Source organism: Carassius carassius, chromosome 3, assembly GCF_963082965.1.
Source record: "Carassius carassius chromosome 3, fCarCar2.1, whole genome shotgun sequence".
Lineage (NCBI taxonomy): Eukaryota > Metazoa > Chordata > Actinopteri > Cypriniformes > Cyprinidae > Carassius > Carassius carassius.
This window is the reverse complement of record NC_081757.1, coordinates 41,083,109-41,106,401: the sequence shown is the minus strand read 5'-3', so window position 1 is coordinate 41,106,401 and position 23,293 is coordinate 41,083,109. Positions and strand designations below refer to the sequence as shown.

Here is a 23,293-nt window from a genome sequence, read left to right as displayed (position 1 = left end):
AGTTTAGACTTTCCCTGATATGCTTACCTCAACCCGAAGCATGTGTGATCAGGAACTTGTTACTGGACTGAGATAAGAGGCGTTTATGATAACACAATCGGCCAAGAATACATACCGGTACAAACAAAATGTAAATATAATGCCTTGACTATTGTATTCAGCCTTTAAATTAATTTATTGTATAACTTCATCATAAATAATGAGGTTATGGCAATGCACTGAAATGGACATCTTTAAGGCATCTGTTTAACTTAAAGTTCTTACTGTATATGATGTTACATCATGTAATGGTTATTTATCAACCTATTTAAGCTATTAAACTCTTAAAAAAATGTACTGGTTTTAATATTCCAATTACAAAGGTCAGATTATGATTTAAAGTTAATAAAAAAAAATGCAACAAAACAGTGTTGTAAATATATAAAATGAAATCATTAGGCCTACATAAAATGCATCATAAACACTCCGCTGTACAAAACTGATAACAAAAACAAGAATGATGTTCATGAAGGGAATTTCCCATAATAAACTAAACAGTGATTCATATTTTGTGTTTATTAAAAATAAACCAGTAAAACGACAATTACGCTTTTCTAAAATAGAATATTGCTTTACCATTGCAGCTAATCAATTAATAGATTTTTAGAATAGATTTTTGGATCATTTTTACTGATTACTTTAAAATATCTAACATTTTTACAATTAATTACAGGCCTAAAGCCTGCCTATTTTCAATAAAATTCTTATGCAAATAAACTAACTATCCCTATACTGCATATTTCACACAGCAGTGCTTGAAAACAACTCAAAGCAAAAAAAAAAAAATAATAATAATAATAATAATAATAATAATAATAATAATTAATAAATAAAAAATTCCAAAGCATTGTCCTCTGGTTTATTAAATAAAAATCCTCTAAATCGAACACTTGCTGCTCTTTCTCTAAAATGATTGGTCTGTCTTAAGACATCAAGTCAGTATTTCTACAAGAGGCCTTTAGTAATTGTCAGGGTAAGATAATATTTCATTTACATCATCTAACACACACGATATTCAGAGCAGAGATGCTATGCGTTAATGTACAGTATCAGTCGTCTCGTCACTGCTCTGAACTGCCACGTCACAGACCGTTATGAGAGACCTGCAACGTTTCACTTTACTGAATAAAGTCCATATTGCAGACTTTAGCACAGGTAACGGAGAGGATCGATGTGCAGATAATAATGAGTGTGGACCAGCTGCCGGCGATACAAAGTTGCGAAGTATTCTCTGCTGGAGACCGAAACTGGCATACTGTACAAGCCAAACGTACAAATATATATACACAGTAACGTTATATGAATAGTGACGCTCAGAGACTACGGTCAAAATAAGGTTGTCTTTCAAAAACCGTCTTTAGTTTGTTAGTTTGCTAGTACATAACAACATAATAGAGACTCACTTGGAGGAGGATGAGCTGCGTCCTATCCTCTGCTGATGTTGAATCGCGTGCCGAGAGTGCCACGTCAAACTCCAGCACAGCGCCGCTGTCACGGAGCGTCACGCAGCTGCCGCCTCTGCGCATGCGCACGCCGAGGGGAGTCACTGCGTCAGCAAGGAGACAGATGTGCATTAAGTACATTAAGCATGTAAAGAAACACATCAATGTATGTGTATTTGTTTGAAACATGACTAATGGTTATTAAAACAATTATTTTAAGTGTAATTTATGTACATTTTATTTAAAAATGATTCTCAAGTAATACCCATAAGTGGACTTTTATCCCCTTGTTATATTATTTGCAACTACATAAGATAAGGTACATACTGTAAGATATAATAAGAAGGTTATATTAGTGCTGATCTTTATTGCCTCCTAGATATATGAACAGTGGCATGTTAAATATTCTGGTTTTGCCCCTCTGATTGATTTAATCTGATCTAATTTGCTAATCAACATCTTGTCTTACAGTGACACTCCTTTGGCTCTAGTTCTGTGAGACTTCAATAACTGACTTCACTAAAAGTGTAGAGGGAAATGCTGTCCATAGTCACAATGAAAACAAGCTGTTAACAGACTTAGTGTAAAAACTATAATGTAAATATGAAATAGTTAGTAAACATTTGTTCTAAAAGTAATTGTATTTAAAATGCATTATACTATATACTATAGACTTTTCAGCAATATAAAAAAAAAGTGGAAAGCTAACATGATTTGTTAGTTTGACCAACATATATGTCCCAACTTGTTCCAAGAACAGCTTGCCTTTTTATTTTTATTTTTTATATCCGAGGACAGAGTTCCACAAACAAACAAATGAATAAACAAATCTCAGTTTTAGACAGTTAAAAAAAAAAAAAATCATAATCACTTTCAACAAAATAAAAACTATCAATTTATGCTTTTTTGTTGTTGTTGTTGTTGGATTTTTTGGGGGGGGGGGGTTCTCTTTCACTAAAAGTACCATATTTTTAATGTAAAATATACTCTTTTTTTGTTATATTTAATATTTCTTTTACTTCCATAAAAAAAAGACAAATCCTAAAAATTTTGAGATTTTGAGGTCTCCTTGAGGAAACTAGATTATAAGATTATACATGTAGTTTTCAGAAAATCTAAAAATGCAGAATGTTTCCTGTGGGGGGTAGATTTAGGTGCAGGGTTGGTGTATTGCCATAGAACAGTATAAAAACTATTACGCCTATGGAATGCCCCCATAAAACATGGAAACACAACATGTGTGTGTGTGTGTGTGTGTGTGTGTGTGTGTGTGTGTGTGTGTGTGTGTGTGTGTGTGTGTGTGTTCAGGTGGCAAATTTAGGAGAAGTAGCTAAGTGTTGTACAGCTCAGATTAAGGATTTTTTTTTATAATATAATTTTGCCCAAATTTGTCCCAAAAGATGCTTGAGGGTTAAACCTGAGTAAAGAACAGTTAGTCTCCTCAGAATGGTCTCTGAAGAATGACGCCGAAGAGAGGGCCGGACTCCAGCTGTTGTGTCTTTACTCCCACTGAAGGCAGCCTCAGATATAGCAGAAGAAGCTTGACTTCTCTCAGACCGCAGGAGGATGGGCACGGGTGAGTTTGTGTGTGTGACGCTGCGTGGCGAGGCGCCCTGGGGATTCACACTCAGCCAGAGCGCTCAAGACCCTCAACATCCAATCCAGCTGCTTCAGGTGAGACCACTGATGAAGATTCAACAATTATGCAGTTCATAGTACCTGGTGTTGAGGATGAATATCCATTGCTTTCTGCTCTTTTATTGTGGCTCTTTCTCAAGGTTGTTATAGTGTTTGAGTTTTATAACGAAAGATAAAAATGCCCTTTCAGAGTACCCTGCTGGTTTTCTAGGCTTTAGTTGGGTTTTTGGTACTTTTTAGGCTGGCCAGATAAGGATGCCAACTGGTTTATCAGATAAACACCAGCTTGGATCAGATTCAACCAGGAACTCATCTTTGGCTGGCTTAAGCAGCTCATTTCAGCAGGTTTTCTTTTTTTTGTTTGTTACATGTAGGCAAGTTTTGTTCTTGGACAAAGGTGGGTTTAATGTTCATTTGAGTTTACATGTGTATGATAATTGTAACCAGAAAGCTTGGCCTATATTGTCAAAATCGGATTTTTATTTTTTGTAGTTCCCTTATACAGTTAAATAATGACGTTAACTGGACACTTGGGCAATGTTGTAAACGAACGATGTGTTGGATTCTTGCATAATGACAACATGTCTTAGTGGCCACCCGTGGAGTTCAGATTGGCCTGTTGTTTTGATAAATGTTCACTGGCAAAGTTGTTTTTCTTTAGCTGAATTTTACAGGCAGATCTTAGCTGCGTAGGCTCTGCTTGTCTCAGACTTGAGCAAGGGTCCTTATATGGTCACAGCAAAGCTAACAAAGTTTGTTGGCCAAGTTCATGCAATCTGTCATCACTCCCATAGATATCAAGAATCTAAACTGTTAGTTTCCAGCGGCTTGAATTATTAGTCAATCTTTAACTGAATAGGTAACATTGATTTAGGGATAACATGCAAATTACTAAAACTTCTTATATCATTAAGTTTTGCGAGTGTCAGCTTAGAACGTGTAAATTGTGACCGCTTGAAGTTGTATTCATAATGAGTTATATGGAAATAATCAGCACCACCCTCAACACAGCCTCTGACCCCGTGAGACATATGTTTATACTTAAATGTTTTGTTTATGTGACAGCTTAACATGTTTAAAAACTCTTCATGGCTATGAAAAATAGTATTTAAAATGTTTAAGCAATATAACGCTAGCAGGAGTGATGTTATACTGAATATTAACATGTCTGCGATAAATGCTCAAATAAATGCTCCGTGGTATTTTGAATCACTTGCAAAAAGAGAGTTTTAAAAACCACATATGCTCAATTGCTCACACAAAACAATTCAGGCCTAATATTTAAGATTTTGTATTTTAATTCCATATAGAATCTCCATTCATTTTGATTACACAGTTTTAACAAACATACTAATATACTTAAAGGGATATTACACCCAAAAATGGAAATTCTGTCATCATTTACTCATCCTCAAGCTGCTGAACGCAAAAGAAGATATTTTGACGAATGTTGGTGAAAGTCGATGGCTACCATCAAGTGGAGGCTGAGTAAATAATGACAGAATTTTCATATCATTGAATTTTCATTTTCACCTCGTACAATTTTTCTTTGTCCACAGCTAAGCCTTTTTTTTTTTTTTACCATGTTCTTACTTTTTCAATTTATTACATTGAATTTTCTCAGAATTAACAGATTTGTACTGATTCTATTGAATTTTAATTTATTTAATTAGTTTTATTTATTTTTGCCAGGAACATTACAAATTGTATTAAATAACATTGGAAAGCCACACAGATTAGAGGACCATAACTTACACTGATGATAATAATAATACTAATAACATTATTAATAATAATAAATTGGTGTAGGCTTTCCTTTGAAACAATCTTCACTCGGAAATTGTTAGTATAACGTCATAGGACGTCACAAGAAACTGCAAGTAACACATTGCATTAAACATGAAAATTTCAAGAACGTAATAGTATTTTCTTGTAAAAAATGATAAAAGGAATATTTGTTTTGTTTACAACTTAAAAAAACTGTACCCCTTACAGTACACCTTCATATATGAATAAATGTGTTACACAGGTTGCAAGTAATGCTCTGGTAAATGTATGATAAGTATGTACTGTAGGTACTAATCAGTCGAAATGACCAACAAATCAATAACAGACTAGATGTGAGTCTGAAGTCTCTTAGTGGGCATATTGCATGAAATATGTGTTCCTGGCCAGTGTACAGGTCATTAAGCAATAATATCCTGACCTTCTCAGCTGAAAAACTCATTTATTTGTAGCTCTTTAAAGTGTTATTCACATGATATAGTTGTATTTTACAATTCCGTAAAACATTAATAGCCATTAGTAAGGTTTCAGTCCTAATAATGGCTTACAGACCTTAGCTTTGGCAAACTCCTGACTGGCAAACTTTTTTTTTTTGTAATGATATTACAGTGCACACCCTCATAAATCTACTGTATAACCGTCAAAGTAAGCTTCTGTTTCTGGTGTCATTATAGTTTTAAGTGTCTACCTTTAAAATACCTTTTTATGGCTATGGTCTTAAACTTTTGATCAGCTGATGAACAGCCTGTTTGAGTTTAAATGCAGTTTTCAATAAATTGCCTACTCTCTATTTTTTGTCTCTTGCTCCTGTTTCTTCTTTTGGCATTTTGAAGCAGCACTTACAACTCGGTTATGATCCACTAGTGCGAAATGTGTAAAACTTGCAATGCATCCCCTGGTCTTAAGATTTTGTTCAGGAGTGTATGTTATGTTTATATTTCATTCATGATTATATTTCAATGTGCAGCATTGCTTTATAATGGTAAAAGTCTTTAGTTTGCTAATGGTCTGCTTTTTTATTCTGTCCTACAGTTAGAGCACACGATGGATCCTTAGGCATATACAAAGGGCCCAAAGTGAGTTCATTAAAAGTACAGATTGCTACAGTCTCTTTTGAACATGCACGTACAAAAACATTTTCATAATGAACTGTTAGACTGATGGAAGGCGTCCAGCAGTCTGTAGTAAAGAGTTATGCTTAACCTTAAGTCATTTAGCTATCAACATTACAGCTGGATTCACTCCTGTGTGCTGCGGTACACTGCTAACCAACTCACCCAGCACAAGTAAATGAAAATCCACCATTTACGTCTAATGTATATGTAACGATGGGAACCTGGCAGTCTTTAGACCACCATGGTTCATTTTACCTGAAATGTCTGTTGGAAACAGTGAAAGATAATTGCTTTAAGCTGTAGGAGGCAGAAGTAGCCAGCATGCTGCATTTACTCAGTGTGTTTATGTGAACAAACTGAATTGTGCTTTTGACTTTCTCCTCCAAAATGTTACGTTTAGAATTTATTTTTCGTGCAAGATAATGTTTGATCGCAATGTCCAAGAAACAAATGCCCTATAACACAATCAGCCTTGCTTTCAAACAAAAGAAAATCAAAGTATTGAATAAAGCATGCTTATGGTTTCTTTGAAGCAGACGTTTTTCAGAACATACTTTTTCAAGCTTTACACACTCACCCTTTTCACTTGCATGAACTGATTTATTAAATAACAATTTGGCTCTTTAAGCACATTCTGCTCTTCTAGTACAGTATGTATCGCAAATGTATAAGCACGGTGTTTGCAATGTTATTAAAATGTATTGTGTTGATAAAAAATGATTTCATCACATGGTAAATCTCCTTATGATAATGGTCAGGTGAACTTAAATGTGTTTCATGTCCCTTGTGAAAAATAAATGCACTTAATTGTATTCAATGTGCACTTTTAATTCATGCCTTGAAAAAAACCTGTACTTGCAGATAATACAATATTAATGAAATAAAATGTCACTTAAATAACTACTTTTTCTTAACCAACTTAATTTAAAAAAATTAAAATGCACTTTGTTATAATGCCAAATATCATTATATCTTGATTTTTTCTTGATCTTTAAATTTTTGTTAATCGGTAAAGAAGTGCACTTATTTTGATGTGTTAACTAACATACTAAAGCACATGCATTTGTATATTATATGCAATTAGCTGATTTTTTTTCTCAAAAAACTCAAAGGGATATTCCACCCAAAAATTAAAGTTTTGACAATATTTTTTATGTTTAATTTTTTCTGTTGAGCACAGATATTTTGATAAATGAAGATATTTGCAGAAGATATTTGAGAAATTAAAAAACAAACAGTTTCTGGTTCTAATTGACTTTTATTGTATTTTAATTCAATGGCTACCAGCAACTTTTTTGAAGAAGAAGAAGAACACTAGAAGTGAACATTTAACACATTTATGCAAACATTTTTTTACAGGAGCCCACCTGCACATTTTTACTTTTTACTTTTTACAGTGTATTCTCATAAACAATTAGATCCATAGCATTTATTTAGCCAAATAGCATAAACGCTGAAGCTGCATTTCTATTGTGTCCTTACATAAAGTAAAATGTATAATACTCAGTCTTTACATGATATATGCCCTTTTTATCTGCTATATGTAGTGTTTTATTCATTTATGCACTGTTAAAAGCAGCAGCATGAATTCTGTAAGGTGTTCAAACTTCATCCGAAATTAAAAGAGTGAATACGGTATTACAATATTCAAAATAAAATATCCTGTTAATTGTCATCCCTAAAGTTTAAATCAGATTTTCTGTGGTCACTAGTACGAATGATGTTTTCCCCTCCTTTTTTGGATGATGTTTGTGTTCAAATCTGCTGTCACTTGTCCATCTGAGCAGCGATTATATAGGCTTCGTTCCTCTGAAAAGCCCTCATACAGTGACCAGAGCTGTTCTCCATCTCCTCTACAGCTTCATAATAATCCCACAGCTCCATGCTTTTATTCAATTAAAGAACCTTCACCTTTAAACTGGGCGTCATGCCAGTGGCTTTCTAAGGATTGTTAATGTGTAACATAATAGACCAGGAAATATCAGTGTGTGCTGTTTACAATATTTACACCATAATGTGTTGAAAAGCTACAGACGGCCAGCTATGTGTTCATGAGAAATGTTCTCCTCTGTGGCAATGCTGTGCATAGAATTTTATCTAAATATTTAGTAAGAGAGGAGAAGCCACTGGAGACAGAATCTTTCTGCAGATCATGTGTGAATCTCAGATATTTTGTATTGTAGTTTATTTTTAATCTCAGAATAACTTTACTGTATTTGAATAGGGAGTCTTTTATTGACTGCACACTGCCCTCTAGTGGTAATCAATGGGAACTTTATTGTCCTTTAACAAAGTCCTCTAACAAAGACTCTTAATGGAGCTTGCCTTGCAAACATCCATTGTCAAAAAAAATTTCAAACAGTGAATTTTTTAGGCGATTTTAAAATGTGTGTGTGTGTGTGTGTGTGTGTGTGTGTGTAATTCAACTTTATGTTAAACCTCAAATGGTAAGGAAATTTCCATTGATGTTAAATAGTATAGAGAGCTTACATACACATGCTGTTGACTGACAGTTCTTGGATCGTGGGCATCAGATGGCAATATTACAATTTTAGCTTTTGTTAACCTCCTGGGGTCAATGGAGACTTGGATCCAAGAACTGTCAGTCAACAGCATGTGTATAAGCTTTATGCTATTTAGCATCAATGTACAGTAAATTTGTTTACCATTTGAGGTCTAACAAAGTTTTTATACACAATAAAAATTTCCACAGAATTTTCCATTGTCAAACAGTAGTTTTCTGCAATTCCAGTTATGTTGGATTCAGATGAACAAAAAGCTTATGAATCATCATAATTGTTGTTTGGAGTATGATTTCATGCACTAGAAAAGAAAATTCTACTAGAGACTTAGGAGAGGGTCTGTGACCCCTATGCATTTAATGCCAAACTAATTCAATTAAATCAACAATTCAACTAAAAATTAAAACATAACTGTATATTCTTTTGAATCTTAAAATTTATTATCCCACTTTTTTTTTTAATGCACACATTATCTGCAACTGAAAACCATCATTGCACTATATGTTAAGTTTCAGTCAGCCTATGGTTGTCAACACAAATGAAATATGCAAATGTGTCTGGTTTGAGCAGCTGTGTTTACATGAGCTGTTAAACTGAGAAACTAATCCCACAATTCCTGATGGAAATTCCTCCAGTTGAAGTTATGAACTTGAGTCATGATTTTTGGTTTATTTAAGGTGAAGGTGTTTATCACTGGCAGACGGTCATAAATAGATTTGCTCTCATAATGCTGCCATTATATTTGGGAATGGCTTGTAATGAAATTGTCCAAATAAACAAGGTCATCTCAGGACTGAATTATTCTTTGTATCTGAGAAAACATTCACTTTAAAGATTTCATCTGCAGTTCGATATAGATTTCCAGCTCGCTTGCTAGCTTGTATCTTGTTACTGCATAAACATTTCAATAATACCATGTGCTAAATCAAGCAGAGAGACGAACAATCGCTCTGCTTTATGACTTGACCTTAGAGCAGAGTTGATTTGTGATGCCCTCAAAGTTACAGATGGCTGATATTAAATCTAAGTGTCTCTTCTTCAGTTTGCGAGGCTAATGGCTCATAGACCTGCTTTGGCCAGGAGCACTGTTTAGTCATTTGACATGCAGCTGTTGTGATCAGTAAATTAGAGACACTTGGTCTAAATTAAGATGCACTGTCTTTGAACCAAGGATGGACTTATAGCCCTTTTTTCAACCATGTACAGTATTATACATGTTCACACTATGTTTTACAAAAAAAATGCTTTTGCCTTTCTTTTTCTGAGAATATATTAATTTATTATCAAATATATTTTCTTCTTTTTAATAATCTGTATTAAAGGGATAGTTCACCCAAAAAGGTAAATTCTGTCTGCATTTGTTCACCCTCATGTTTCTCCAAACCTGCATGAGTTTGTTTCTTTTCATGCTGAAAATAAAAAGAAGATATTTTGAAGAATGTTGGGAGACAAACAGCTGACGGTAGCCATTGACTTCCAGTGTTTTTATATACTGTGGAAGTCAATGGCTACCATCAGATGTTAGTTTCCCAGCATTCTTCAAAATCTCTTATTTTATGTTAAACAGAAAAAAAAAGATTTGGGGTGCATTTTTGCGGTTAAGCTACTATGATGCTTTTACGGAAAGCACTTTTCGTATACATTGCAATGTCTAGCCTTACTTTTATGTTCAATTATATCTTTTTAAATTTCTCAAGCTACCATTTAATAAATGCATGATTATTATCTATCTTATAGATAGAGGATGGTAGTCCTGCTGCCGTGGCTGGATTGTGTGAGAATGATGAGCTGGTGTCGGTGAATGGAAAGCCTTGCTCTAAGCTCAGTCTCTCAGACGCTATTGATCTCATTGAAGCCTCAGCTGACTGTCTACAGCTGCTTGTCAAAAGGTATTTTAAAGCTTAGACAAATGTTCTTAGATGCACTCTGGTTGCTTGTTTACCTTCAGTGTATCAGGTTTTTTAGGCAAAAATTATATCGCTTTTTCATTTCATATTAAAGGTTCTCTTCCTCTTCTGTCCCTCATGATGCGACATATTGTGATGCATGCATTAAACTGGACAGTTATTTGCATTTTTATAGCATAGTTCATGAGATGTCTTGTTTATGCCTGTCTTGACATTTGAAATACTAAACACCCACTGGACAATCAAAAACAGAATCTCTTACCAGGATCCATTTAGATTAATAAGACATTAATATGTGATTAACAGAAAAATAAAATGGTCCAATTTTGATTCTCCCAATGGTAAATGAAAACTGAGGTACTTTTTTCTCATTTCCAATAAATGATTTGCTTGATAATGAAGTCATGGTGTTAAAAATGGATGGATTAACTGCAAATAAATAGAACTGACCATGATCTCCTCCCTCTAGATGCTGTAGTCAACCTCAGGAGAGCTTTAAAATGGTTAGCACCACTTTTCGGATCCCTTCTCCATCCAGGCCTCACGAGCCACAGGAACTATACACCTCTGAGTCCCAGGATGAAACATATTATGGGGAGACGGACAGCGATGGAGAGTGTCCAGTAAGGACTCGATTGGTTCGGACCCAAGTTCAAATACCTGCTTCTAGGAATAAAAGTAGAGGCACCAATGCCCAGGGTGGTGGAGACACCAGTTTGGATGTAACCCCAGGATCTGTAGTTGAATTGCAGCTTTCGCTCTCCAAGACCACCCTGGAAGAGCCAGACTGTACTGCATTAGGCAGTGCATGTGGAGTTGTGGGAGACATCCATCAAAGAAAGACGGATGAGAGCGTCAATTATACAACCACCGCATTTACTCCAGCTAACCCCCTCTACATACCCCGACGAGACCGGCAACCCCTTGGTCAGCGGGGTGTGTTGGTTAGCAAACCCCCTGCTTTGACAAGACAGGTTGAGGTGATAGTGAAGCAGTTATCTGGAAGCTGTTCAGGAAAGGAGGGGGTAGAGGCCAGTCAACGGTTGGATTCTGCTGGGGAAGAAGGAGGGCTTGTTGAAGAAGCTCCCACCTCCTCATCTGTGTCCTTTGGACTTCCCTCAGAGGAGTGGGACTCCGAATCAGAGAGGGAGGTCAACGAGCCCAACAAGCACCGGGCAAGGCACGCCAGTAAGTAACATTGCATTTTCAGTGTTTCTTCTTATAGTGTGATATAGTATCTGTTTTCAAGAATAGCAATAATTTCATATTTAAAAAGCTTAGGTTATAGATATAGCATCAGTGAACTGACGGACTCAGCTGTGAATTGCTTTCTTAAGTAATAGTTTAAAGAAAGTTCAACACAATTCATGTCCAGTTTGTATGGTTCTTTTTAACCCCTGTTTATTGTCACTTATTGCGTTACTGTATTATGTATACTTTTAATGATTTGTGAGCAAAAGCACGAATAAGTGTAATGCTTTTCATATCAAATGTTTGTTATGGATTATAGATAGATAGATAGATAGATAGATAGATAGATAGATAGATAGATAGATAGATAGATAGATAGATAGATAGATAGATAGATAGATAGATAGATAGATAGAACAAAAAAGAACATAGCAATGATTCACCGTAGCAGTAACTGGTGGGGGCTCTTAGGGTGACATGACTGGTGAAGTTAAGAATAAAACATGGGCATGCTAATGGTGCTTGCAGAAGTGCCATGCATTTGACAGACATCAGCATGTGTGACTCTGGCCTGTTACCCGATCCTTTAAAATTGGCCATCTTAGCAGCACTGAAAATGAAGGAGCACTCATCTATGGCTATCTCCACCTTGAGGTTGGAAAGACAAGAATCTGAAATGTGGCAAGTCTTTATTCTCTCTAAGTTTTAGCCAAATCTGTTTTGAAAGGACAGACACAGGTGCCTTGTGGGGATATGGGGCCTTACTTCTGTGTATATTGACTGGAATAGGGTAGCATGTTTTTTTACAACTTTTGGAGCTGCACATATGGGCTTGTATTAGCGCTCCGGCACTTGCAAGCCCACATAGCGCCCCGGGGATATTTTTACTTCCTCTCTTTTCTCTGCTGTGTCTGCTATTGGCTCAACCTCAGTAACGTGCTCTAGACACATTCACAGCTTAAATTGGCTTATGTTAATGTCTGGATGTTATTACATGGATCAGAGATTTAGTTAATTGGTGATGGTGTTCTCAAATCTCTGCTTGGAGAATGACTTATTGGGTCATTAAGAGTAATGCGGGTCAGGAGAGCCGTGAATTCCATTTAACTGCTGTTAAACCAGGGATTCATCATTTGTTTAGCGGACAAGCCATGACTCTCTAAAAAAACTTTATTGATATACATTGTCATGCATTTTTTTAGTTTTAACTGACAGGATCTTAATTGCATGCAGTATATATTGATGCATAATAAACAATTATGCATTTGGCTTAACAATAGTTAAAAATTACTTAGCTACAGGGTTCACAGTTAATACTTGTATTTTCCCAGTTCAAGTCCTCTCATATGAAATGACTTACTGGCTGCTCACATAACAGTGCTATTTATATGCTTCTTACACAGTTCAGTGATTTAGGCCACCAGGACCAACCAACAGACCTTCTTTATGACCTCACCCGCCTCACTCTCTACCCGTAACCTTAACTTCTCATTTTCTCATTCTTAGGGCTCCGGCGCAGTGAGAGCCTTTCAGAGAAGCAGGTGAAAGAAGCCAAGTCCAAATGCAAGCGCATTGCTCTCCTGCTGTCAGCTCCTGCCCCCAACCCTAATAACAAGGGGGTGTTGATGTTTAAGAAGCATAGACAGAGGGCCAAGAAGTATACGCTTGTAAGCTACGGTACTGGTGAGGACGAACCAGATTATAAGGACGACGAAGGCGACGAAGTAGAGCACACTTTTGAGTTCACTGTTTTAGCCACAAGTGAAACAGAAATTAACGAGGATTTCTTTACCAATGCCTCAGGCCAGAAAAGCATTGTAAGCTTTGATTGGGATACTGGATTACTTGAGATAGAGCGCAAGCTTGACAACCAGCAGGGTATGGATGCACTACCTGAGACAAAGGGGAAAGGAGCCCTCATGTTTGCCCAGCGCAAACAGCGCATGGATGAGATAGTAGAAGAACATGAAGAGATGAGACGTAAGGGGATCCCTGTTGAAGCAGTGCAGGAGCCTGAGACACATCAAACATACCAAAACATGGAGGAGCAGACTTATATGCATGCACAAGAGAACCAGAATTACATGGATGTAAATCTACACCACAGCTTATCAGCACAGAAGCAACAACAGCAACAACAATATCATCAGAACCAAGAACAGTACTATCAACAGCAGCAGCAGTATCAAGAATACCAGCAGCAGCTACAATACCAGCACCAACAACAGCAAGACTACCAGCAACAAAATATGTACCAACACATGCAATCATACAATCAGCAACAACACTCCCAACAACAGCAAGTGCAACAGTATTCGCATCATATGAATGGCATGTTTGATCAGCAGATGCAAAACGAAATGCAGCCATTAGTCACAAACAGGAGTGCCAAACCATTTTCAGTTCAGAATAGAGTGGCTGCTCCATTTTCATCCTCATCAAGTGCAGACAATCAAGAACAGCCTGGGTATTCATTGGGACAAGGTGAACAGATTGCTTCCCGTGATGAGCGTATATCTGTGCCTGCTATCAAGACTGGTATCTTGCAAGATACAAGGAGGAGGAGTGCCAATAAGCCAATGTTCACTTTCAAGGAGTCTCCCAAGGTTTCACCTAATCCTGCTCTGTTGAATCTCCTTAACAGGAATGACAAGAAGGCAGGTTTAGAGTTTTGTCCAGAAGAAGATTATTTAAGTTTAGGAGCTGAAGCCTGCAACTTTCTTCAGCCTTCTAAGACGAAACACAAAATTCCACCACCAGTAGCTCCTAAACCTTACATTAACCCTGCTTCTCCACCATGGTCTGTTCAACAAGAAACTGCTGAACAACCCATCCCACAGCAAACCGAAAATAGTGTCCCAGCCCCTGCAGAAGCTCCAGTCACAGAGGCTGATACTGCTTTTGCCCCTGCCCCTGAAATGGGGGCCCCAATGTTGTCTGAAGAAAAGCCTACATTGGCCCCCGAATCACATGATGTTTTCCACTGTCCTGAACAGCTTCCTCCAGATAATGCCTGGAAACAACAAGAATCCCAAATGGAGTCGAACCAGCAACAAGAAACCTGGAATGAGAAACAACCCCAGCCAAAAATTAATTCTGCTCCTGTTGTACCACCTGTTACGCAGTCAGATCCATCTGTCAGATCATGGGATCCAGCTCCAAATCAAAGTCATCAGCAGATTCCAGTAAGTACTTGGGGTCCAGAAAAGGTTCAATTGCAAGTCCCATCTCAAAACCAATCTCAAACACAGCCACAGTGGATGACACAGTCTCAAGGTCCTCCAGAAGTACAAGTCCCTTCTAAAACACAATCCCAGCCTTCTTGGGTAACACAGCCTCAAACTTCACCCCCAACCAAACATCAACCACAGCTTCAGTCCCAAATCAATTCTTGGGCACCAAGTCCAAATCAGTCAACCCCACAAGCTCCCTGGTCTCAGCCGCATGAGCCGGAACAACCATCTATCAATGTTTGGCAACAAGATCAAATTCAAGCTCAGGAACATCCAGCATGGTCCCAGCAACAACAGTTGACGCCACATTGGGCATCGTCCCATCAGCAACAGCCACAGCCTTCTTGGACTCAACCTCAGAGGCAGTCACAGCCCCAACCACCTGGGGTCTCTCAGGCCAAACAGCAAAATCCAACACAGCCATCTGCAAATGCATGGACTCAGCCACAGGGTCCAATTCAACCACAGCCTCCATGGGCTCAGCAGACTCAACCTCCACATCATCACACGGCACCAGTGCAACAACCCATGAATCCTTGGCCATCGATGCCAGCCCAGTCCCAACCACATCCACAGTGGGGACAAGAACCTGCTTCTCAACATCCTCAACAAGCAATGAACTCTTGGACAACTGCACAGAATCAAATTCAGCCTCCCTGGGCTCAGCCACTCCCACCAACTCAGGCTCATCCTCCATGGGCACCGAAACCTCTACAGCAGGCATCCCAGCCACCTGTGAGCCAGTGGGCACCAGCACAATCTCAGTCTCAACCGACTGTAAATGCTTGGGCACCCCAACACCAACAGAGTGCAGTTAGCAGCACTGCCCAAAATGAATCCCAGAAATTGCCTCCCCAACCAATCAAGCCATGGAGTCCAACTCAGAGCTCTCAGCCCACTCCTCCACGACGAATGAATTCATATACCACTGGGACAAAGGCAACATCTCCTGTTCCAACACGTAGTACTATGTCCACCTCTGGTTTTGGGTCAGCATTTGAGATGCCAGCCTTGAAAGGGAAAGGAGCTGAACTGTTCGCCAAAAGGCAATCCAGAATGGAGAAGTACATTGTGGACTCTACCACAGTGCAGAATAAGGCAAGACCATCTTCACCTTCTCCTTCTTTGCCAAATTCCTGGAAATATTCACCCAATTGCAGGGCTCCCCCACCATTGGCATATAATCCAATTCATTCACCGTCATATCCACCAGGTGCTATCAAGCAGCCTTCCCCCTCTAACCCTTCAACAGCAAACAAGAACAAAAACAAAGATAAGCAAAAACGTGGCCCGAAACCTCTTCATGTTCTTGATGTCATGAAGCATCAGCCCTATCAGCTGAATTCCTCCCTTTTTACATATGGCCCAGCAGCAGAGAAACTTGCTGCAGAAAAGGAGGCAGCTGAAAAGCTTGCTTCTGAAAAGGCAGCTGAAGCCCAGGCTCAAGCTCAGGCCCAAATTCAAGCCCAAGCACTAGGTCCTCCCAATCAAACCCAGCAAATGGGATATAACCAAGGTCCTCCCCCTTATGGTTTTATGCCACAGCAGGCCCAGCAACCCTATGGGATAGCTGGTCAGTCAACTATGCAAGATGGCCTTTACCACCAACCCCCTTCTAATACATATCAGCCTGCTCTAAATTCTTATCAACAACAACCTCAACAGGTCTCATATCAACAAGAATACAACCCCCAACAAGCATACCAACAGCCTTCTGTAAATCCTTATCAACAAGCACCAAGCCCTCCCTACCAACAGCCCTCCCCACCCTCCTTTCAGACAGGTCCTAATGCAGTATATCAAGCTGGACCTGCGCTGGCTTACCAACCAGCCCCTAGTTCTTATGTTGGGCCATCTTACCCAGTAGCAGCAAGGGCTGACTCTGCCTCAGGAGGCAGTATTATTGCTGCTCCAAAGCCCAAATTTTCAGCCAAGAAGAGTGCTGCCCAGGTGTGGAAGCCAAGCACTCCTGAAAAATAGTTATGTTATAGTGATTTTTCTCCGGTGTCTTTACCTTAGGAAAACTAAGCTATGATCCAGATACTTTATGTAGAGCAGAAGCTTTCTTCCAAAGGGAAAAATTATGTAACAATCGACTTTTAAGATCTGCCAGAACAGATCAGAAGAGCGCATAGATATTTCAGAACTATATCACATGGTGTTTTTACATAAAAATGCTCTGCCAAGTACTTTATACAAATATTTTTATAGACGTGGCCTGCTAAAGGTAGGACGAGAATGTACTTAGTCAGCTTAGACTTAATTTTGGTCAAAGGGAATCATTGTTGATTGAGTTTGAGAAGAGAAACATGAATGCTTAATAATGACGGAAATATTTGGACAGGTGAAAAAGTGACAAAATGGTCTGTTAGAAGGGCTACTGGGTAAATGATTTGCAATAGAACTTAAGGATATAATCCTTCAAACCAAACCAACACTATACAATCATATTACAACACCTGAGTAGACAGACAGCAATAAATACATAAACAGTCTTATGATACAGTGGTTGGAATATGCAAGTAAACCGTGTATGAACAACTTCTGGCAGAGCCAACAGTGCAAGGAGATACTATAAAACACAGAGACAGAATGTATTAAGGTAACTATTTTATGTAGTGGAGTTCAATCATCTCCCACCTTAAGAGATAGAAAAAAAAAAAGATTGTTATATTTCTAAATTGTAATTAATGTTTCAGACTTTTTCATAACTGAAGAAATGAATGTGCTCAGAATGTGAGTTTTTTCAAGCAGGTTGAATAGTGTCAATATTTTAATGTTTAACAGCTGGTACATACTGTAAGTTGGAGAGCTCTTAATTTTTACTTTTTATGAAAATAAGTAGATTTTGTGTCACTTATTTATTTTTGAGGGAGAAATTTTTGTTTGCTTCAGAATTTTTCAGCAGTTCTACTAGAGGAACATCAAATAAAATAGATATAGGAAGTCAGCAAGTTCATTTTTAGTTTGATTGCTATATTCTGTTCTTTTTTTGCTGTCTTTTGTTCATTTCTTTGTGTGATGTTTTCTCCATAGAACACTATTTGTAAAATGTTCCACTGTGCCATTAAAATTACTGTCTTCAGTTTTGTTTGTTTGCTTTTGCATTCATACTTCACTCAATTCTATCTTAACAATGATGCATTTTTTGCACCCCTCATTATTCTCTGCTTTCATATTACTTTAAAAAAATCATTTTCCTTATCTTTTAGTATTAGCAGTAGATTCTGTCAGTTATTAAGCTTAAGTAAAATATTAACAACTATCATTATTCGTAAATAGATACAGTTAGTAAATACAGGTAGTATTTACAGTAAATACAGTTACTTAGTGTAAATATCTGTGATTGAAAAAAGGTTTTAAAATTTCCCTCAGTCTCTCCTAATAAATAGTAGATTACATTTATCAACAAGTCACTTTAGATTGCATAATCAAAAATGTTTTTGAAGGAGTATATGAAATTAAATTTTCTATTATTATTTATATCCAATTTGGTTTTATATGCATGAGAGTAATTTTTGTCTGCATGGAAAATATCAATAATATGTAAGCCTGAAATAAGAATGTCAAAATGCAAGCTGAAGTATGAGTTTTGTTCTAAATTTGGTCCCGTGTTGCATCATACTTTTCAGAAGCCAAGTAAGACATACTTCATAATTGGAAAAGTGGAAATGATATGACCGAATGCTCTTCAAGGCCTGCTGCAGGAGCTATATTTGGAGAAATGTGATCTCTGGTCCCATGATTTTAAATGTGGGAGAGGAGAACGCTCTGCTTTATGCCACCTGTTGCTTTTGTATCACTTATAGTGATTCATGTTTTAATAAAACATCAGAGACAAAATTTAAATTGTGCAACATCTACAGTACATGACAGTCATATTTGTCAATATTAAGTCGGTTAATTTAATTATTCATTTAACACTTTACTGGCTTTACATTTTTTATTGTACAAATTAAATACATTTATCTTTTTTAACGCATATAATACATATTTTTCCACATGCATTGTTCTTGGTCAACCTGGAGTTTTTTTTTTTCTACAAACTACTACAACATACTACAAATTCACTAAAAAGAATATTATCATTAGAGTATTTGGTTACACTTTATTTTGATGTGTCCTTGTTACAGTGTAATTATACATTTAAATACTAAATAGATATTAATTAACTACATGTACTTACTATAGGGTTAGGGTTACTTGCCTGTAATTATGCATTATTTTTTGTTATTATAATAGTTAGTACATGTAACAAGGACACCTTAAAATAAAGTGTTCTCGAGTATTCCATATGTTTAGTTCATAACATCACATTTTATTCAAAATGCTAATTTTACTCATCATGCAAAATCAGATTTATCAAATGAACTGTAGTAATAAGAGCCCTGCAAGTTAATATCGTAACCAGATGGTGGCAGCCCAGCCCTTCTTGTTTAATGCCACTTAGTTCTTTCCTTTGAAACCTGAAGAGAAATTGTCTTTGTGCCCGCATGCACATATGTCAGTGACCCTTGAAAAGCATTTTGAAACAACGACTTGTTTATTGCCACCTGCTTTAAATGAATTTGTTTTTTCATTTCAGGCGCTTAGGAGCTCATCCTTGTCACCACCGGTGACTCTTTCAGCTGTGGGTCTCAACCCCAGGTCAGTTTCATCTTCTCCATCTCCCAGACCTTCATCCCACACTATTTCCATACGGCCACCAGTGGGCCAGACCGCCCGGATAGACAGGGGTCACAAGCCTCTCACCCCCTGGGAAGCTGCCTCATGCCACCCACTGGGGCTCGTGGATGAAGCCTTTACATTTCTGGACATTCAACAGTCCATTGCCTCCAACCTGCACTATGCCGCTAAGAGTAAGCTCTTACCAGAGCCTCCGGCCGAGTGGAAGGCAAAGGTCGCATATGAACCTCCGCCAAAAAACCAAATAGACAGTTTAAGTCAATCACCTTTGACTTTTCTGTCCCCAACCAAGAGCACAGCATCGGCACCAGCTGGTCCCGTCCCCTACGGGTCACCCTTTAGACAGCCCCAAAGGTCAGTGACAGAGGCTAATCTTCGGCCTTCACCGGCCGATCTGAATAAACTAACAATCTATAAAGCCAAAGATAGCAGTACTTGGAGACGTTGAAGGAGAGCCAGGAAACCCTTTATATGCAAGTGAAAGTGAAATCAAATAGGACAGGAATGAATATTGCTGGAAAGTGAGTAAAGTAAAATTGTTATGGCTACTATTGAACAAGAAAGACAGAGATGTTGATAATGCGTAATAAGGATCCATGAAAGTCAGAAGATGATAGGAGAAGTTAAGTTTATGAAGATTATCAGTGTTACAGCTTGCTTTTGAAGTTCACACTTACAATAATCTCTCAATGTGATCAGTGAACATGTATACCCTTGTGAAAAAGAAGTACTTTTAAGCATATTTTGGTAACACTTTATATTAACCCTCTGGGGTCTGAGAGTGTTTTGGGGCCATGGAGAAGTTTTTGACAAGCTTTTTTCAGTTGCTTACAAACATATTAATGGCTAAATTCTGATTACACTGTATTAAACACAAACTGCGCTACAATAATATGTGAGCAGCATGAATGGACATGATTGTGTTTTTGATAAAGCAACATTTATGCGTGCTTAGTGAAAAACTAAAATGTTTAAGTCACTGATATAAGGCCATTACATGTTACATGCTTACTATTATTATAATAAAAAAAGAATACTTATTATGGAAATAATATGCATGACATATTACATATATATATATATATATATATATATATATATATATATATATATATAAAAACTCTAAAATGCTTTTTTGACCATAGTAAGTTGGACGATCTTAAAAGTGTGCTTAAGTGTGTTAAGGAACACAATCAGGAGCATGCACTTTTTCTAAGTAGACTTAAGCGGGCTTTTATTTCACAAATTATATCTGCAAGTGCAAGTAAAAAATAAATAAATTATAAGATTTGATTCACACTACAAGTGCACTTCTTTTTCACAAGGGTCATGCATTCGGTTTTAAAGTGTTGCACTAATGAATGGGACAAAGCGATTGTGCATGATACTTGCTAACGAAATAAAACATTATACATTTTCATAGTACATATTGTAAATGCTAGTGTGAGACACAGTTCAGTTTGTTTAATCACAAATTAACAGCAAATTTTATATTACTGCATTAAAATAATACTATAATGGGGATGTCTCGATTGTAGTGATGTAGTGATTCTAAAGAGAGAAGAAACTAAATTTGTTTGTGTGCTACAAAGCTATTAAGCAGAAACTGATGAATCAGTATAGGCGTGCTTGTTACATAAGCTTCACTTTAAAAGATTAAATCAGTCTTTGGTGACCCGGCCTGACCCTTCGCCACACACCCTGCTGCACCAAATTCACTTCAACTAATTCAGTCTCCGTTTTGCTATTAATAAATTAATAAATAAGTGTACATTCCTTACAAGTATTGTGTGACAATGCATGCTCTCAATCCACTTAAAAATTATGTTTATTTCTACTCTACGAGTTGTTCATACTTTTATTTCTTTATTCTATGACTGAGCGTTTCTTCATGAAGGATATCAGCAAACTAAACTTTGACGTGTTTGATTGATAAAATATTGATCAAGATACCAAAAGATCTGTTGAACTGTCAAGTGCATCAGAGAGGATTTCAGTATTCTGTGAACTGTTTGATTTATACATTCTGCAGCTCCACATCTGTATGTAGCTGAAATAAATCCATGCTTTGCACTTGTATTAAAAGAACATGTTAAAAGAAGTGCAGCACTTGTGGTCATTTTTGGAATTCTTTGGGGAGTTTTTGAGTAAACATTTTTGCATATTTTGTGAGGAATCAAGCCTGAGGGAGAGGTTTTCAGTCCAGCCGTCTATAAGAAGTTGCTGTCGTGTTATATAATGGCTTGTGAGGCTTGGCTCGACTCCTGAGCTTGTATTTGTCATACAACTGAACTATGTGGCAGCTGACATTGAAGACTGAGCTCTGTTCAAATTAGGCTTTTGCAATTGTTTGGGATATGTAAATTATAGTCAGTGTCGGCCATTCTTGTTATATTATATAAATAAGTATAAATCTGTGTAATAATATACATAAATAAGGAGTATATTTTAGTAGTGTACTATAATATATGCTTGTAACAGTACAAGGATACCTGTGATCATCACTGTAAATGTATTTCCTCACATGCACGGTGTAATGTTTGATTATGTCACATCACATGACAGATACTGGGTCTGGGAGTGATAGTTTTATTTGACCTTTATGGGAAGGAAACGAGGGAGTTAGAAGACTGGACAAAACTATCTAACTTCTTTAGACCCATACATCCCGGACGAGCCCCCAGTTTTCAGACTTTGCAGATTATAACATGACTAGTCATTACTCTGGCCAAAGCAATGGGATTTCCGAATTACCCTTAAAGGAATACTTGTTTTTCATATTAGCACATTCTCTTAACACATAAATATTAATAATAATAATAATAATAAAAAATATAAACATTTTAGCGTAACAAAATAACACTAGTAAACAAACAAAAAAGTATATTTGTGTATATCATTTATAAAAAAAAAATGAATTCATACTAATTATTCTTTAAATCCAGTAACATATTTCTTGACATCTCACTCAAGACTATAAATATAAAATTATAATTCAATTCTATTTGGAGTGTTTCTTTACTGAACAATGCACATTTCTTAAAATTAAGGCTAAAATGTGGATTAATGTCGTATTGGTGAAGATTGTATGACCTTTGAATAGTATCGCTCCTTAAATGCAAGATATTTAAAGTGTACAACGTGCAATGGTTCCACTTTAGCACAATCAATATACTTCAGTATATCTTTAGTTGGATTTCAACACTACTTCTACACAATTAAAGCGCATTAAGCAAAAATTAGTTGTTCCAGTTTAGCAGACTTTCAGTATACCAATTTAGTTATTTTCTATTTTATTTTATTTTTTACGTGACATTTGCCAAGTATGGTGACCCATACTCGGAATTGGTGCTTTGCATTTAACCCATCCAAGTGCACACACACAGCAGTGAGTAGGGAACACACACATACCCGGAGCAGTGGGCATTTGCTCAAGTCCGACTCTCCAACATTACGCCACAGCTATCCTCATTACACACAATTAAGTATACTTAGAACTAAATAAATGTATTTCAAATGCATTTTAGTGTATGTATATATATATACACTAAATATATAAATATATATATATATATATATACACTAAATATATATATATATATATATATATATATATATATATATACACATACAGTACAGACCAAAAGTTTGGACACACCTTCTCATTCAAAGAGTTTTCTTTATCTTCATGACTATGAAATTTGTAGATTCACACTGAAGGCATCAAAACTATGA

General features: G+C 36.9%; 2 protein-coding genes across 2 annotated transcripts in view; one reads left to right on the top strand and one right to left on the bottom strand.

Moving 5' to 3' along the window:
- The window catches only part of LOC132127098 (protein transport protein Sec24D-like), a 41,758-nt gene extending 40,181 nt beyond the window's left edge, over positions 1–1,577 (bottom strand). The window contains exon 1 of the mRNA XM_059538731.1: positions 1,443–1,577. The gene's annotated coding sequence lies outside the window, so the exon portion shown is untranslated. The remainder of the gene's footprint in view (positions 1–1,442) is intronic.
- A 1,438-nt stretch (positions 1,578–3,015) lies between these two features.
- On the top strand, positions 3,016–17,957 carry LOC132127089 (synaptopodin-2-like). The gene is made up of 4 exons (XM_059538719.1): positions 3,016–3,155; positions 10,279–10,430; positions 10,918–11,636; positions 13,146–17,957. Exons 1-4 carry the CDS (start codon positions 3,048–3,050, stop codon positions 16,850–16,852), a joined length of 4,686 nt encoding a protein of 1,561 aa, XP_059394702.1. The 5' UTR covers positions 3,016–3,047; the 3' UTR covers positions 16,853–17,957.
- The last annotated feature ends 5,336 nt before the right edge of the window (positions 17,958–23,293 follow it).